The 18534-nt window shown below is 32.6% G+C and overlaps 4 protein-coding genes across 10 annotated transcripts; 3 read left to right on the top strand and 1 right to left on the bottom strand.

Annotated features, from left to right (window-relative positions):
• The first annotated feature begins 1593 nt into the window (after positions 1-1593).
• Positions 1594-6209, top strand: LOC111450792 (uncharacterized protein C3F10.06c). Of its 3 annotated transcripts, none has more exons than XM_023091089.1 (8): positions 1594-1940; positions 2150-2304; positions 2555-3254; positions 3344-3444; positions 3524-3632; positions 3753-3812; positions 4812-5018; positions 5903-6209. In XM_023091089.1, exons 1-7 carry the CDS (start codon positions 1658-1660, stop codon positions 4970-4972), a joined length of 1569 nt encoding a protein of 522 aa, XP_022946857.1. In that variant the 5' UTR covers positions 1594-1657; the 3' UTR covers positions 4973-5018; positions 5903-6209. The 3 variants fall into 3 exon arrangements, with proteins under 3 accessions (XP_022946857.1, XP_022946858.1, XP_022946859.1); XM_023091090.1 differs by having other exon boundaries at positions 5913-6209; XM_023091091.1 differs by having other exon boundaries at positions 1850-1940; positions 2145-2304.
• On the bottom strand, positions 5899-7132 carry LOC111450795 (pseudo histidine-containing phosphotransfer protein 5-like). The gene is made up of 6 exons (XM_023091094.1): positions 7063-7132; positions 6676-6803; positions 6458-6526; positions 6272-6343; positions 6037-6109; positions 5899-5943 (listed from the first exon to the last, which is right to left on the bottom strand). Exons 1-6 carry the CDS (start codon positions 7120-7122, stop codon positions 5899-5901), a joined length of 447 nt encoding a protein of 148 aa, XP_022946862.1. The 5' UTR covers positions 7123-7132.
• Positions 7133-11933: 4801 nt separating this feature from the next.
• LOC111450796 (E3 ubiquitin-protein ligase RING1-like) lies at positions 11934-12290 on the top strand. Its single transcript, XM_023091095.1, has one exon. The coding sequence runs from the start codon at positions 11934-11936 to the stop codon at positions 12288-12290; it is 357 nt and encodes a 118-aa protein (XP_022946863.1).
• A 2349-nt stretch (positions 12291-14639) lies between these two features.
• On the top strand, positions 14640-18429 carry LOC111450469 (2-oxoglutarate-Fe(II) type oxidoreductase-like). 5 transcript variants are annotated; one of them, XM_023090630.1, is made up of 12 exons: positions 14640-14781; positions 14941-15083; positions 15225-15420; positions 15507-15614; positions 15682-15733; positions 16070-16191; positions 16282-16382; positions 16737-16795; positions 16987-17043; positions 17423-17468; positions 17617-17696; positions 18052-18429. In XM_023090630.1, exons 2-12 carry the CDS (start codon positions 14979-14981, stop codon positions 18173-18175), a joined length of 1050 nt encoding a protein of 349 aa, XP_022946398.1. In that variant the 5' UTR covers positions 14640-14781; positions 14941-14978; the 3' UTR covers positions 18176-18429. The 5 variants fall into 5 exon arrangements, with proteins under 5 accessions (XP_022946398.1, XP_022946397.1, XP_022946400.1 ...); XM_023090629.1 differs by having other exon boundaries at positions 14640-15083; XM_023090632.1 differs by having other exon boundaries at positions 14640-15083; positions 15510-15614.
• Positions 18430-18534: the final 105 nt, after the last annotated feature.

An 18534-nucleotide genomic window follows, 5' to 3' on the forward strand; every position in this document is an offset into this window, starting at 1 on the left:
GGCCTGAGTTTCTTCATCGACTTGGGCCTATTTTTATAGAGACTGGGCTTCTTCAACGTCATGGGCCGTGACTCGGGCCTGAAATTCTTTATCTAGTTGGGCTTATTTTTCTATGCCCTGGGCTTCTCCATCGGCATGGGCCGTGATTCGGGCCTAAGTTTCTTCACCGACTTATTCCTGTTATCTATTGGGCCTATATTTCTAGGCCCATAACCTCATCATCGGCATGGGCCGTGACTCGGGCCTGAGTTTCTTCATCGAGTTGGGCCTGTTTTCCATTGGGTTTATTTTTTCTAGGGACTGGGCTTCTTCAACGACATGGGCCGTGACTCGGGCCTGAGCTTCTTTATTGAGTTGGGCTTGTTTTCCATTGGGCTTATTTTTTCGAGGGACTGGGCTTCTTCAACGACATGGGCCTTTTACGATTGGGCCTATTTTTGCTGCGTCTGAGCCTTATCATCGGCTGACTCGGGCCTGGGTTTCTTCATCGACTTGGGCCTGTTTTCGGTTGGGCTATTTTTCTAGGCCTTGGGCTTCTTCAACGGCATGGGCCGTGACTCGGGCCTGAGTTTCTTCATCGACTTGGGCCTGTTTTAGATTGGCCCTTTTGTAGACCCTGGGCTTCTTCTCGGCATGGGCCCTGACTTGGACCTAAGTTTCTTCATCGACTTGGGCTTATTTTTGCTCGCCTGCACTTCATCATCAGCATGGGTTTCTTCATGGACTTGGGCCTGCTTTCGATTGAGCCTATTTTCAAGGGCCATGGCTTCTTCATCGTCATGGGCCCTGTCTCGGGCCTGAATTACTTCGATAACTTGGGCCTTTTAGAGTGGGCCTATTTTTCTAGGGCCTCGGCTTCTTTATCGTCATGGCCCTGACTCGGGCCTGGGTTATTGGTTCGACTTGGGCCTTTTTTTGATTGGGCCAATTTTTTGCTATGGCCTGAGCTTCTTCATCGGCATGGGCCCTATCATCGTCGGCATGGGCTCTGACTCGGGCCTGAGTTTCTTGTTCGACTTGGGCCTGTTTTCGATTGGGCCTGTTTTTGCTAGGTGCTGAGCATCATCATTGGCATGGGCCCTGACTCGGGCTTGAGCCGGTTTCGGCTCGGTACTGAGTTTCTTCATCGACATGGGTCTGTATTGTCTCGGACCTGATATTCTTCATCGGCTTGGGTCCGTTTTTGCTCGGGCCTCTGTTTCTTCATCGAATTGGGCCTTCTTTGGATCGGGCATGAGATTCAGATCATGCTTGGGCCTGTTTTGTCCCGGGCCTGAAATTCTTCAATGGCTTGGGCATGTCTTTACTCGGACCTGAGCTTCTTCATTCATCGGATTTTGGCAGTTTTGGCTTGGGCCCGTGTTTCTTTATCGGCTTGGGTATGTTTTCTTCGGCTTGGGCATGTTTTTACTTGGGCCTGTGTTTTTCCATCGGCTTGGACATGTTTGGTTGGGGGCTTAAGTACTCCAGGCTTGGGCTTCAGTCACGGCTCAGGCCTGACTTCTCCTGTGGCTTGGACCTGAGCTTCCACATCGGCTTGAGCTTTGCTTTCGGCTTGCTTCTAAATAAGTTTTGGCGCCAGTAGTACAACGTTGAGCTGCATACCTCTCATCTTCCTTGACGACGACGCTCTTCACTGCCATTGCTTGATTCGTACATGGAGGACGGCGCGAATCTGAGCATATACAAGGCCGTCAGAAGCATAAAACGCAGGGATAATACTCTCTACAACGCTCTCAGGTCAATCTACGAGGACTCTATCTTTGTCGGCGAGATCGCCCAGCTATGGCCGGAGCTTCCTCTTTTAGCAAATCTCCGTTGCGGCCTTTGGTACTCGCCGAAGTTTCACTGCAATTGTTACTTCAAGTCCACCGACGGCCACAACAACAACTGGTCTTTCAATACTTCCCGCCTTAATCTTCACGTCGCGCAATTGGCTGGTACATCCTCTCTTTTCCCCTTTCTGTTTTTCCTTTATTTTCCTAGCCATTAAGGTACAAAATTCACAGAGGGCAGAATTTCGGCATCGGCTTCTTAATTTTGTCCACTTTGAATGTTTGTAATGAAGACTCAATGCATGCGTTTGGCGACATGTTTACATTTCAGAAGTGTTTATGTGATTCGCTTCTTTGTTTGATGGGTAGGACAGGACAGAAGGGAGGGTGTATTATAGTTGATTCCACTCGAAGAGGGAAGCGCTTTCCTGATAGTATGTCCAAAACAATACCCATTTGGACTTGTGTTTTGAATCGGTCTATAAGCAAACATTTAAACAAAATCCATGGCAGTTCGTTGGAACAAGGGGTGAGTGTTTTCTATTCTTTTTTCTGCTTGTTATCGTTTGGCAGCCTATGATTCTGTGCAAGTCTAGATCAAGTCCCTCTCAGTCGGGTATAAGTCTAAAAGTAAAAACCGATGAAATTGATTGAAACAAGTCTGTTTGATAGTTAGCAAGTAGTTTGGATTTCAAAAAATTGGTTCGTATATCAGTTTTTTTCTTCTGTTTTTGTGTGTTCATCTTAAACTGGCCCGCTTACCACGTCTCTTGGAACAGGAGCCTTCCACTTCTGACGTGCTCACTGAAAATGGAAGGGAATCTGCTGTTAACTGGGACTGTTCCTTGCATCTTCCCCTGTGGGTTTCTCAAACCGAGAAAGCTGCTATTGAGGAACGCCTTGAAGAATGGACAAAGCAGTTAGATGAATGTGGAGCTGATATTGCCACACTAGCATCAATCTTGAGAAAGCCATTGCGCCCCTTGTGGATTTCACAGAGATCAGTTATTTGGTTAAATGAAGTACCAGATCACGATTCCTGGGATTTCACCCCCATTATACTTGTTTCGGCTTCGTTCTCTACTGGTGTGGTTCAACAAAGGACCACCACAGAGTTCAGCTGGAACTACATTTCGGGAGCGGGAGATGATGAAGAAAGTTGGGCAAGAGGCCTGTCTCCTAATCTATTTTGGAATCACGCATATGATCTTATGAGCTCTGGACCTGATGTCTGTAATCAGAAGGTAGCTGAAATCGTTGAAAAGGACAGAGTTTATCGAGCTCTAAGGGGGAATGATGCACCTCAGATCAGTGTTAAATCTCAGAAGGTGGGCGGATCGTCAACTCAAGTCCCATCTATCGAGCAAATGTTATCTTTAGATATATCTGATACTGAGCTAGATGCAAAATCTTCTGATGGAAATTGTGCATTATCGTGGCTTGGTTCAACTAGCCTTGCAATAGGCTCATCTCAACATGGTATTTCCTGTGGTTCAGCTTTCAAGAATTGCATTATTGTCTCTTGACTTTGCTCATCTGTTGATTACTTTTGTTTTTCGTGCGTGCAGCTGTGACTGCGTGCGATGTTGATTGCATCTTAAATTGTGATCAAGAATCGCTATCTGTTTGCCTTCTGATTGCTGATGCATATCTTCATCTACCTATGGCTGTGAGTATGAGAAAATAATAGTGTAAACCTTCTTGGTATGCACACCAATTCAACTTGTTTAACAGCTTGTGCTTTTCAGATGTCAAAACTGGATCGCTTTTCCCTGTCAAGAAGCCTTCCTGCTGCAGTAGATTTTGCGAAGTCCAATCTTAGTGAAGGAAAAAGACTTCTAGTTTGCTGTAGCAATGGTGAGAACTCCCTTTATTTTCCTACAAATATGATAAATTCACCTATTTGAGATGAAAATGTTAGTTCAACATATTTCTGATACTTCTGCTAAGCAATCTCTTTCGTTCGTTTACGTGCAGGAGAAGATATTAGCGTATGTGTTTGCTTGGCAATACTGACTTCTTTATTTGATGACAAAGGTACTTCGGCCGAATGTGTTTCTTCCGAACTTTCTTGAAGTACACCAATATATTCATTGTGTACTCTTTTCATTTATTCATCTGCCCTTTATGAGAAGAAGAGGTGTTATTTTATCATTTCTTTTCCATTATTTATGTTAGAAATCATGAATCTCTACACTGGTATAATATTATCCACTTTGAGCCTGAGTTTTCATGGCTTTGCTTTTGGTTTTTTTTGAAAGGCCTCATACGAATGGAGATAGTATTCCTTACTTATAAACGCATGATCATTCCCTTAATTAGTCGATGTGAGACTCCCCACCAACAATCCTCCCCTCGAACAAAATATACCATAGAGCCTCCCCTAAGGTCTACCCTCAAACAGCCTTCCCTTAATTGAGACTCGACTCCTTTCTCTAAAACCCTCGAACAAAGTACACCCTTTGTTCGACACTTTGAGTCACTTTTTTACTACACCTTCGAGACTCACATGATGATTTTATTGACATGGCTAAGTTAAGGGCATGACTTTGATACCCTGTTAGGAATCACGAATCTCCACAATGGTATGATATTCTTCACTTTGAGCGTAAGCTCTCATGGCTTTGCTTTTGGTTCCTCCAAAAGGCCTCATACGAAGGGAGATAGTATTCCTTATAAACATATGATCATTCCTTTAATTAGACAATGTGAGACTCGCCACCAACAATCCTCAACAATTTGGATACTTTGCGATAGATGGGTATTTTCCTTCGGCAAATGAGTTTCTTAAGTAAAATTTTGATCGAAAAGGGAATGAAGTGAAGTCAAAGAGGGTGTAAGGATTGTATCAAAGTCGAATTTCCTTAAGCTACCAAGTAGAATGTGTTGAATTAATGTGTGAAATGTTGTTTTTCGCATATGAGAAGAGCAACTATCTCCCTACTTGTATGCACAAAGGGTAGAATCTTATTCCCAATAGGAGAATATGTTGCTTTCATGTATTTGATCATTAGTAACTGTGTTAAATCACATCAGGAACTTTTGATGGCGGGAAATCTTTCAACAAGACGCGCATAACGAAATCGGATATGAGAAGACGACTCGTATACATCTGTAAATTTGCAACAAATGCAAGGCCTTCCAGAGGAAATTTGAGGCAGGTTTTCAATTTTCTAAGTGGGGGAAGAACTGATTAACCATCCCTTTGTTGCTGTTAACAGAGAAGCTGCTTCAACATCACAGGTTTTTCTTCTTACTTATTATTATTGCTTTTCTTTTACTATCTTCTGCCTCTTGGACTGTTGATGAGGCCAAGATCCCCTGATGTTGCGAAGATATTGCTTGCCTTGCTTTCTTTTTTAACGAATGATTTTAGAGATTCTTATTTATTTTTTTAAAAAAATTAAGCCGACCCCTTGGGTAGAATTTCGTTTATTATGCATCCCATTTTAGAGAATGTTAGAGTACGAAAATGTAACTCAAGCCCACCGCTAATAGATATTGTCCGCGTTGATCTGTTATGTATTGCCGTTAGCCTCATGATTTTAAAACACATCTATTAGGAAGAGGTTTCCACACCCTTATAAAGAATGTTTCGTTCTCCTCTCCAACCGATGTGGGATCTCACAATCCACCCCCTTAAAGGCCAACGTCTTCGCTGGCACACCGTCGAATGTTTGGCTCTGACACCATTTGTAATAGCCTAAGCCCACCCACGAGTAGATATTGTCCTTTTTAGGTTTTTACTTTTAGTCTTCCCTTCAGGGTTTCGCTAGGTAGAGTTTTTCACACCCTTGTAAAGGATGCTTTGTTTCCCTCTTCAACCGAGGTTAGACGTGTTAAGTTGATTTTAAACGGTTAAAAATATGTTTCCAGTGATCTTTGAACCTGCCAAAAGTGATTTTCTCCCGACATTTCCTTAGTTAAATGACTGTTGACCTGATAAACTGTCATAGTTTAAATAAACTGCTGTCTTTTTCTGTTACCCAATTTTTGTTATCATTCTTAATAAAAGTTGGGGGGAAATAAAGTACATAGGAAAACAAGACGTTTTTACTTGATATAATATAAAGTATTTATTTTCTCCGTAATGTGTATAGCTAAACTTATTGAATCTATCTCACTAGGGACGAACAGCACGCTCAGAAGGCCCAGCTTGTCGCATCATCTGATTAATAATAAGAGCATAAGGATAATATTAGCTGCTATATATATATATAGATATATATATATATATGTTTAGATAGATAGAGAGAGAAACCTGAAAGTACTGCTCGAATTTACGACGTAAGATAGTGTATTCATTATGTATCCGTCTTACAGCAGCCTTAACCCTATCATCAAATAAGAACACGTTAGGGCATGCTCGAGTTTACTGGAAGATTCGAACCTTTTTACTTTGTGCATTTCAATTTTAGTACATTTTGAGACTGATCTAGAAGGTAAAATCTAAGGTCCGAAACAAAGTAAAAATGAAAGGTAAAATGTAATATTACCTCTCCACGTCTTCGTCTCTACAACCATGAATTGCTTCATCTATTTCGTTGCTCACTTTAATGGCCCCAATACTACATAAATCATCAACAGTGGAACGTTCATAAGAAAAAATAGGATTTTAGACTTTTAATTTTGTATCTAATATTTTTAGGGACGAAAATTGTAATTTTGAAAGATTTAAAGACCTGGCGCTCGCTCCCTTAAACTTATGAAGTGGCCTCTCCAGTGCACCCGGGTTGCACGAAGGTGACCTCCTGTGAAAAAGACAAAAAGGGGCAATTTAGCTTATATTACTTTTTAGTCCCTAATATTTCAAAACTTTCAAATTTAGTTCCTTTTATGTATTAATTTTTTCAATTTAGTCCATTATTATTATTATTATTATTATTATTTTAGGCCTTACAATGCATTTTGTAGGGTAGCTATACTCTGGGTTGATTCCCTGAAATACGTAGTGAGAACCCTCTCTAGAAAGTGTGGATCGTCGTCACCTAATCGCTCCACGTGGATAAATTGTTCACCTAATATTCCCTGCAACAATAATATAAATTATTTAATGTTTATATTTTAAAAAGCTTCCAATTACAAATTTTATTTATTATTATAATTTAAAATTCATGTCAACGTTTTTTATTCATCACAACATTCATTATATTTCAAAAAATTCCACAAAAACTCTTCAATTAAAAACGAGAAATAAAAAAAATTTTAAAATTTATGAACAAAAATAAAAAGTAATTTAAAAATCATTAAAAAATATAAAAATAAAAGAAAAGAAAAAAAGACTGACCTCATCGAAGAATGATTGCCTCATGGTGGAAATCCGTCGATTCAAAGCAGAATTCGCCATGGCTTACAATGAAGAAAAAAGGATGGCAATGCTTATTATATATAAATTAAAAAAAAAAGGAGGGAAATCCCAAATTTAAAAAAAATAAAAATAAAAAAAACGGTTACAAAAATTGAAAAAATAAAGGCAGTAACTAATAAGTGTAGTAATTATGAGAGGAGTGACAAGTTGCAGGCATGCAATTCCATAAAATGAGAATTAAAAAGAATCAATTGTATAAAATCTCAGTGAAATTAAATTTTGGGAAGAAAAAGATCAGAGGTTCGCATACTCACAGATCTGGTAATAAATGAACCCAGATTTCGGTGTCTTTCAGTTTCGTTTACAAAAGCCATGTTCCTTTGACAATTTCAGGATCTACAAATTTATGGCAACTTATTAATAATAACTTAGATTTCTTTTTTAATGAATGAATGATTTATATGGCCTACTATTCGTGACTTTTTTTCATTTCTTAAATGGTTACTGTATTAATTCGAGATTGTACTGAAATTAAAAGGACAAAACAAAAAAAAATTGTAGGCGGAGGACGTACGAGACCTTACAATCCAACCCAAATGCAAAAATTCTATTTGGGACATGAGTCACTGCGTTCGATAGGAAAACACCTTGAGGTGGTTTCACGAGATAATCTCTATATTATACTTTTAAAGAAAAATATATTTTATGGAATAATTTTAAATTTAGAGATATTTATTGGAATATATTTCGAATCTTTAAAATATTTAAAGAGATCACAAGCTAAACCAATCTAATAGCTTATAGAAAGTTTCTACAGATAATTCTTAATTTTATTTTTATTTAAAAATTTCGAAATGATTTTTTTTTTATAATTTAACGTATTATAATAAATATGATTTAAAAATTTCGAAATGATTTTTTTTTTATAATCTAACGTATTATAATAAATATGATTGGGACTATATCATTCGTTAGATTATAAATTTAATTCATATAACTTAAAATAATAACTATTAGTATCTAAAAATTTAATAATTAAATTTTAAAAAATATATATTAATTTAGTAAAAAAAGATGAGAGATAGAGATGAAAGTTGAGACATTTCAACCAAAAGAAAATTTGATATTAGTAGTGAACATATTACATTGTTTTGTTAAAAGTCAAATAAAAATCTTAAATAAATACAAATTTATAGCTAATATAAGAAAAATTAAAATTTTTAAAAATTTATTAGATATAGTCCAAAATTGATTCTAAGACCAAAAGATGGTGTTTGGACGATTTGTAGTTCAACCAACCACCTGCTATTTCAGGTCCATTAAATTTTATGGCTATTACTTTTTCCTTTTTATTTATTTATTTATTATTATTATTTTCTCTCTTTGGAAGATAAAATGGGTGACTAATTTTTTTGAAACATTTTCGAAAAATCTTTACTAATAAAAGGATGAACATGACATGCTTTGAATTAGCCCACGCGTCAGAGAAAAATTGAATGGTTGAGAAAATGTAAATCACGCTAAAGTTTGATTCTTTTTTCAAATAAAATAATTTTACTTTTTATTTTTTATTTTTTAAAATTATGTTAGTTTTCTCGTTTTTTTTCTTTTTTTATTTTTACTGCTCTTGAAGAAATATTTAGATTCTTTCCAATATTTTTTATTTTTTATTTTTTAAAATTTTTAAATTTGACTTAAATTTTAAAGACGCTTATAAAATGCTAGAAATGAAATTGCAAAAGTTATAAGTGAATATTATCTATAAATTTTTTTTTTTTTTTGAAAAAATCAATTATTAAAATGACTTGAAACAACGACAAAATTATAAAGTAGGATTGAAAAGCATTCGCTAACTTCACCGCCACAAGAATTCATTGCCTCGTTTTCTACTTTGAAAATTCAGAATTGAGGAAACGAATCTCCATATAGATAATAAAAAAGAAAGCTGAAACATCCTTTATAACCGTGTGGAAACCTTTCCCTAGGAGACCTGTTTTAAGGTAGGAAACTCGAAAGAGAAAGTCCAAAAATAACCATATTTACTAACAATGGGCTTGAGCCGTTACAAAAACTCACCGAGTAGACGAAAAAAACCACTTGTCACTTTAATTATGCACTACTCTGACGTTGTCCTCTTTCCTAAATTATTATTATTGTGAATAAATTTAAATTTTAAAAATTAAAATATATAATAAACCTTAAATTTTGAGGGCATGCGTACATTTATTCATAACATGTTACTATTAAATCAATTTCATATACGCATATCAATGCTTAAAATAAAATAAACCCTTCTCGATAATATCCAATTTATGTCAATTAATTAAAAAAAAACTCATGAATCGTGGAGAAAACCATGTGAGTAGATGTAACCACACATTAAGCTATATTTTCATAGAATAAAAATATATATAAACAATTAAATAATCTCATGTGACTAAATTAATTAGTTAATTAATATCTTCACTCATCTTTTTCTTTATTTTTGGGAACTCTAGAATAATTAATTAATAATCCATTTGAATTAATGGTCTAATCTCATACTAGAATTTGAATTAGGATTCAACGTGTGTCCAGACATTTGTGGACATGGTCTTGGTTTAGACACATTAGAAAAATTCTCAAGACCTTATCAAACACAAGGGTTCTTTGGAATTTTTATGATTGAATCACCGAAAATAAAATGCATTTTGTTAGTATAAGTAACAACTTTCAATTCAAATCTTTTATTAGTCGTCCTATTCTCCGATTTTTCGTTTATTTATATACCTTTCATTTACTCGGATATCATAAATTAATTATTTTTTATTCTATTATTTATTTTTAAATGAAAATGGATAAATTAATTTATAAAGCAGGAATATTTAATCGATCATTTTTGTAGACGTGAAGCGCTTGAATTCTCACGCAGGTTTATAGTATTTAATTTTTTTAAAAATATTAAAAAAATAATAATAAATAAGACCCTACAGCCCGCTTGCCTCCAAAATTGGTTATAATAATAAACTCCTCTTTTCTCACTCCACTATTTTCTTTTCGAGAAATTCTGGAAATAAAATTAAATAAGACAAAATAGGACGAATTTCATTAAAATATCTGACAGCTACTTTTCGTTAGATTAAAATAAAAAATAAAAAAATAAAAAAGTGCTTGATAATTTTTTTAAATAATTATTAAAAATGTTGAATTTGAATATTGCGTTAATAGTTATTTATTAAACAGTTAATTTGTCAAAATATTAGGTTTATTTTAAATTGATTGTTATATAATTTTAATTTATAAATAGTAATTATCACTATAGTTTCTTTTGTATATATAAAAAAGTAAAGTACAAAATTAGAATTATCTTTAAAGTGAAATGAGATCCAAACTACTTTTTTACCTTTGTATTTCACTTAATAGATTAATTTTAATCTTGAACTTTTCATGTAAATTAAAAGTTTACTAATTGAAATTTTGAATAATATCTACACATTTTTTAATTTTTAATTTTGACTTTTTGACAAATTTAAAATTTTTTAAAATTAATAATTTTATAAGATAGACATTTAAATTTTATGTTTAATAAAATTGTAAATTATTAATGAATTAAATTTTTAAATTTTTAAAAGTTTAACTATATTTATAAATTTAAAAGTTATAAAAATAAAAGAAATTTTAATAATTAAATTTGTAATTTAATTACATTGTAATGGCGGTGGATGCAGTGGTAGGTTCAACCAAATAATAAGCATGGGAAAGGAAGAGAGAGAAATTATATACTAAGGAAAAACATAGCACACGAGTAAAAAAAATATAAATTAATAAAGTTTGTCATATGATTTAAAAAATGACACCTTACAAATGTCTAGACATTTTCCTTTTAGCTAACCCATTTTAAAAATATTCATAAAATTTTAAAAATAATATTAAAAATTAGAAATAATCTATGAAATATCGATGACGATCTTCATCTGCATATTGACCGTAAATACAAAGGATATTAATATTGTTTTAAAAATTTTATGAGTATTTTTTTTAGACATAATACTAACTATAAGGTATTTTTTTTATTTTTTTTTTAATGAAGAGCAGTAACGAAACTTTTTAAAGTTTAAAAATATTATCGAACTTTTTTTAGAAAGGTAAAGGGCGATTAACTACTTTTAAAATTTTAGAAATACTTTTTTAAACTGACTGTAATCATATTTTTTAAATTAAAAAAATAAGGATATTATTAAATTTTTTACAAATTATTATTATTATTTTAGTTTACCTTATAAACTACTTATAAAGTATTATTAAAATTTTTAAAAATTTAGTAATATTTTTTTAATAATTGTTTTCAGATTTTAAAAATTATTTTAGATTTCAAAAAAGGAAAAACTCTAACCAAATAACAAAACAAATAAAGTATAAAATAATGTTTAAAAAGCCTACAAGGCCTATATTGTCTTTAATTTTATTACTAAATCAAATTTTAAATTTAATGGGATAAAATAAAAATGTAAAACAAAAAAAACGGGAGAAATGTGGTTAAGTTAAAAGTAAATCAAATGTATCTGTCCAAATGTTTTTTTTTGTAGGTCTAAATTTGTGATTAAAATGTGAATTATTTGAGTACATTATCTTTTAATTTTGGGTCAAAAAAATTATTGATGGGAACAAAAATCTTCTATCAAACTTCATGATTATTTTAGATATTAAAAAATTCAAATTAATTATTATATATAGGATAATATATTGACAAAATAGTTTATAATAATTGCCTTGGCATCTCTTACGAATAGAACCTGCTATCTACTCCATTCCCTTAGTTTCTAAACCACTCTCTCTTTTTCTCTCTCTCTCAAATTCTCTCAATCTCTGCAATGGCTGCCGTTTCTGTGTCGGCTGAGACTACGCGAAACTTAGCAGCGGCCTATCCAATTGAATTTCTGTTTGACCTCGACATGGTTCTGTCCGGCGCCGACGACTTCGGTTGCTGTCAGATCAGCGCTTCGGATTCCCTTGTGGCGGATTTGCCGACGGTGGTGGCCGATGTTTGTGCCGTTTGTTTGGAAGATTTCCGGCCAGATGAGGACGGAAAACAAATCCCCTGCGGACACGTGTACCACGAATCTTGTATTTCCTCTTGGCTCGCAGTCGCCAACTGTTGCCCTCTCTGTCGGTGCCTCATCGCCGGTCAACCGCCGGAATCGCCTTCTTCAACTTTGATCCGACGGTAGAGCTTTTTTTCGTAGATCGCGAGGATCGTTCGATCAAGTAATGTCTGGTTCTTAATTATTGTGATTGCAACTCTTCCCGAAATTAGCTGAAAATTGAACAGACCTGTTCCTTCCTCTGTCTCTGTCGAAATTTGTTTTACAATGTTCCATGAATTTCCCTAACTTTCAATTTTTGGTATCAACATATGTTTTAAAAAGCCATAAAAAGATTTTAATTTTATCAATTCATTGACTCAATTTAAATGACACATTTAATCTGTTAATTTTTTAATTTAAAGAAATATCCGATAAAGTGAACCATCTTCCATTTTTAATTTTATATCTATTATACAAAATTATAAATATTATTGTTTTAATATAAAAATCCATCTTAAATTTAATTTTTAAATTAAAAAAATAACACCCCATATTATATATGTTTTGCATACGTGTTTGATAGTTGAACTTCAACTAAAATTGAAATTATTTTAAAATGTTACAAATCACGAAAATTAAAAGTTAGAAGACTAACAGTTCAATTAATTATTTAAAAAAAAATGATGAACATCGTTGACAAATTTATTACGATAATTAATTATTATGATTTTATAAGTTCGGGGTAAAATATCTTAAATTATAAAATTCGAGTATATAATTTAGATAATTTCTATTGGTATGTTTTGTTTTCGATTTATTTTCAGGAATTTAATTATTTTATATTTATTTTAGAATTTGTTTTGCAAAGCCAGTTGTTCGTCAGTTTGTGGAGCAACGTGTCACAATCAAGTGGCCAAGAAGGTCAATCATGACTTGTATAGTATTGAGTGTGGCGGCACCATTAAGTTAAGGAAAGGGTAAAGGAAATTCTTATTTATCCATTTTTTTCCCAAATTATATTGTGAGTTTCTAGAAACCTAAATGATTATATATCATATTATAATGATTTAAAAAAAAAGTTAAATTTTTTTATGCAACTTAAAAGGTTTGGTATTACCTATAAAATTTAATTTATAACAATTTATAACAAATAAATATATAAATTTACAACAATTTAGTTTTTATCCTTTAAAATCTGTAACAATTTATTTTTTATATAAAAATATTATTATAATTTAATTTTTTTTTTTTACACATATGGGTCAATAACTAAATATATTTGTAACCTTTTACAATATAATAATTGATTTATTGTATAAATTTTAAAAATCTATTTTCTCTGATAAATTTTATTGTTATTTTGATTAAATATGGTATATAATAGTTATTAAAATTTATCAAATGTGTTTAAAAAAAATAATTAACGTAAAAGTATGATTTATAAAATAAATAAAGTTAAAAGTGCAATTGACAATTGGTCCTATAACAATAATGCAATTAGGTGGCGCATGATGCATAGGTTCTCACTAATAAAATCTAGACACGATTAAAACAATTCTCAAACCAAATTGATTTTTTTTTTATATGAAATATAATACAAATAGTATTTATGTTATAATTCATGCGAATAAGTTGATTAATTTTTATTTAATTCAAAAAAATATGCATGAATCCAAACGTTATTCAACTAACTAAAATATATATATTATCTATAATAAAAATTAATAATAAACAAGAAACATTTTTTTAATATATTTTCAAAGTTGTAGCTTTCAACGATGTAAGCGTAAATGGAAAAAAAAAACATTTTTATTTAATTTAATTCATAAAAGTCTCCTTCATTTTCAAAAAGAAGTTTCTATATTTGTATAAATATAAAAGATTTTTGCGAATTTTTATTGAATTAATATTTTGAAAGGTATATTTAAGCTCATGAATAAATAAGATTTTCATAAAATATTTATCAATTAATTTAATAATTTAACTAGTTTAGACAATATAGGAGACTCTGTAGGATACTATTATGATGTACTCCTGTAATAAAAATTTTAATATAATAGGGTGGAATGATATTTATAATAAAAGTTAAATAAATTTATTCCAAAAATATAATCATTTATTTTTAAAATATCGAGCTATTTTATTTTTTAAATATATAGAAATAAGCTCATAAAATTATTGGACTTAACTCTATTAATTAGTATCCAGCTACCTTTTATTTATTATTATTATTATTATTTTTACAACAAATCAAATTTATTGAAATTATGTCATAGTTTCACGGTTGACAGATAAAAGATAATTATTTTATTTTTATTTTTTAAAAATGATGTTATTCAAATGGGCTCCTAAAATAATTGCGATAAGTTTAATATAAAAATATATTTTACACTTTATCTCTCCTTTAAGTAGTATTTATTTATTTATGCTTTTGTTTCATGGATGGAAAAGAGATTCTTCCTTTTTTTTTTTCTTTTATAAAACTAAATATTCTTGAAGTTAGTACAGTTGGTTACTCGAACATGAAATTTGGCACGGACTGTTCATCTTCACCACCAAATGCATCCATTTTCTTCAGTGCCAATGCTACAGATTCATGATGCACTGAAATTGCTTATAAGTGCCTAGAGATTCCGTATGTTTCATTCCAATTGTGTAATCATAAGCATATCCCGCAATTACCGATTACAGTGATTGATTTGTTTATTCTTTTTTAACTTTTCGCTCTGTTTAATACGAATCGTTCTTTTCGCCGATTTTGATGGTGTTTTGTTCGATTTTGTTGTGCAATAAGAGCTATCTGTTTACTTGTCGTCAAATCTATCGGTGACCATGGAAAATCGGACCGTAAACGATCCGAGTCCGATATTCTCAGCTCTCAATTGTATCGACCTTTCGAGTTCAGATATTCATCTTTCGGTTTCGTTACTTAAACAGGTTGCCTACAATTTGATGATAATATTAGTTGATTTTCGATTTTCGTTTTGTGTTTGTGTTTTCGATTTTCGTTTTGTGTTTGTGTATAGAAATCGAATTGGAACTCTGGTTGGTGATTGAAGAAATTTTTGATTCATGTAGGCCTGTTTGGATACCGGATTCTTTTACGCTGTGAATCATGGAATACCGGAGGAATTCATGGACGAGGTTTTTGCTCAGAGCAAAAGGCTTTTTAGTCTGCCACTGAGTGATAAAATGAAGCTTCTGAGAAACGAGAAGCATAGAGGATACACACCTATTCTCGACGAACTGCTTGATCCTGATAATCAAATACGAGGTATACTTCGTGCAATTCCATGTATCTTCTTTGAATGACGGGAGTTCAATATTCTCCATTGTATATTCATACTGCTGTCGATTTAGTAGGAGATTACAAAGAGGGGTATTACATAGGAATTGAGGAAAAAATTCCTGGAGATGATTCAGGTGGAGAAATGCCATTTTATGGTCCAAATATTTGGCCTGCAGAAGGTAAATCATTAAATTACTTATTGTTGCATTGGCAACCTAGCATGACATTTTGCGCAACATCTTTTAGATTTGTTACCTGGCTGGAGGAAGATCATGGAGAAGTTTCATAGAGAAGCACTGTATGTTCTGGTTCCAGTGATTCTACAAATTTGTTTTGATAGATCTTCATCGTACAAATCATCATTTAGTTTTTATGCCGGCCATACAAAGTTTGTTTGCTTGTTTGGGTGAACGATGATAGAATTGTTTTTTCCACGAGTCTGCAAATTGTCTCGTCACTGGTGAAAAGAGTTCTGTCAATCCTTCTCCTATTGTTATATTCTAGTTCCATATCCTGTTTATCTAATTGGCTTCTTGTTATCAATTATTACGTAACTTGCATTTTAACAATCCAGTTCTTAGTTTGTTAATATTTGCCTTTATGTGTATATATGTTTTTTAAAATGTGAAATCAGAGAGGTTGCAAGAGCAATTGCAAGACTCATTGCTCTTGCACTTGGTCTTGAGAATGACTTTTTTGACAAGTCAGAAATGCTCGGCGAGCCTATTGCAGTGTTGCGTCTATTACACTATGAAGGTGGGATATAAACGCTTTTTGTTTCTTCATTTTGGCCCCGTGGTGTCCGTTGGCTATAGAAATAATAGAACAGTCCTCTTTGTGCATCAGGCCAAATTTCTGAACCTGCGAAAGGAATATTTGGGGCTGGAGCTCATACAGACTATGGTTTAATCACACTCTTGGCGACAGACGAGAACTTTGGTCTCCAAGTAAGAATTCAGTTGTGCACACGATGCTTTTTTTAAAGTGTTCGGAATAAGGCACATGATGCTTTTTAACCATTATCAGCATATCATATTATTTGATTACTATTTTCAGTGTTCGGAATAAGGCACGCGATGCTTTTTAACCATTATCAGCATATCATATTATTTGATTACTATTTAAAGTGTTCGGAATAAGGTACATGATGCTTTTTAACCATTATCAGCATATCATATTATTTGATTACGATTTAAAGTGTTCAGAACGAGTACAGATTTGCAAGGCACACGATGCTTTTTAACCATTATCAGCATATCATATTATTTGATTACTATTTAAAGTGTTCAGAATGAGTACAGATTTGCAAGGATAAAGAGGCTAAACCTCAAGTATGGGAATACGTAGCACCACTCAAAGGGTGAGTTTTATGGAAGAATTAGGAACCAGTTTGTATGCTTGATATCATTTAATTTTAGTGCTCTTGCATATTAAGTTTGAAAAGACAGATTCCTTCACTCAAGACTTGAATAAATGGTAATAATTGAGAAGGAAGCTATATTGAGAAAGAGTAAACAAAAGATTGTCTTCTGCCATTTTTGTTTTTAACAGAGCTTTTGTGGTGAATCTTGGGGACATGCTGGAGCGCTGGAGCAACTGCGTATTCAGGTGAGATATATTCCTATTGAGATCACTAGACATGCTGAATTGTAACCTTCTCCTCATTTATCTATTTATGCAAAAACCGTCACCGACATTTTTAATGTTAAGGGACGATTCATGTCTAAATATGATATTTCTAGTCTTTTATGAACTTGTATGTCTCAAATTTTCTTCAATTTGCAATAATGAATTGTTTGCCTTCTCATCTGCCTTCAAGAATCTTGAATGACAATATCGTTTGTGGCATTCACATTATAACAGAAATAGTAAACAAGATCAATCAGTTAATTATACGTACTTCACTAGTTCTTTGTTTTATTAATTTATTTTGGTTGTTACATAGTTCTAAGTTCTTAACATTTTTTCTTTTTGTATTTGATCTCAGGTCCACATTACATAGAGTTCTGGGGAATGGTCAAGATAGATATTCTGTAAGCCTCGTAGCTTACTCTATCACTGTGTTATCCACGAACATTATAAACATCGAGTCGCAATATTCTTCATTGATCTCTCTATTTACAAACATACAAAAAAAAAAAAAAAAGTTGCATAGTAAATTTATTATTTTCATGTAAGCAGATTGCATATTTTGTGGAACCTAGACATGATTGTCTTGTCGAGTGTTTACCAACCTGCAAGTCAGACGAAAACCCTCCCAAGTAAGTATATGTTGATTAAACTTTTATGTTGTTTACCAAAATATGTATATGACGCATGAGATTCATTATAGATATACAAACCTTGTTTGCTTTTCCTCTTGTTTTTTTACCTCATTTCCTTTCATTGTCTCTGTTACTTTCATAGTGTTGCTAATGAGTTAATGAGTTTGCTTTACTTTACATTGCCATTTCATGCCTTTCTTTTTTCCTTTCAAGGCTTTGACTTTACCAATTTACACTCATATGCTTCTTTGTCACTTACACTTGGAAGCAAGTAAGACACTTGTTGGATGCACAAAAATAATATTCTATACTAAAGTTTTTCTTTCCTATTATTATTTATTTTTATTGTCAGGTTTCCTCCAATTTTATGCAAGACATATTTGAGCCAGCGTTACAAAGAAACTCACGTTGATCTAGATACTTACAAAAGTAGTAATGATGAGAATTTGGGTACTCAACATGCTCCAATGCTTTGAAAATTGTAATGCTTGCAAGGAAACCCAATAAATAAACCCACTTCCGCCAAAGTCTACAGGGGACAGGCAGACGGTAGATGAGCAAGGACTGGGACACGTACCGAAATCTCAAGACTTTTTATATATAAATAAAAAAGCATGTAATTTTAATGCAATAGAGTTTGTTGATCTCTTTAGCGAGAAGCCAGTCTGTCGCTACTAAATAAGGCTTCTCATAGACTAAGACCATCAAACATAAAAATTGTCTTATTTTCGTTTAGTGTATTATGTTAAGCACTTTAAACATAACTTCTGAGAAGGTACTTGACTGTAACTTGTATATCATTATCCCAAAAAAAAAAAAAAAAAAAAAAAAAAAA

Source organism: Cucurbita moschata, unplaced genomic scaffold (assembly GCF_002738365.1).
Source record: "Cucurbita moschata cultivar Rifu unplaced genomic scaffold, Cmos_1.0 Cmo_Scf00012, whole genome shotgun sequence".
NCBI classification, from domain to species: domain Eukaryota; kingdom Viridiplantae; phylum Streptophyta; class Magnoliopsida; order Cucurbitales; family Cucurbitaceae; genus Cucurbita; species Cucurbita moschata.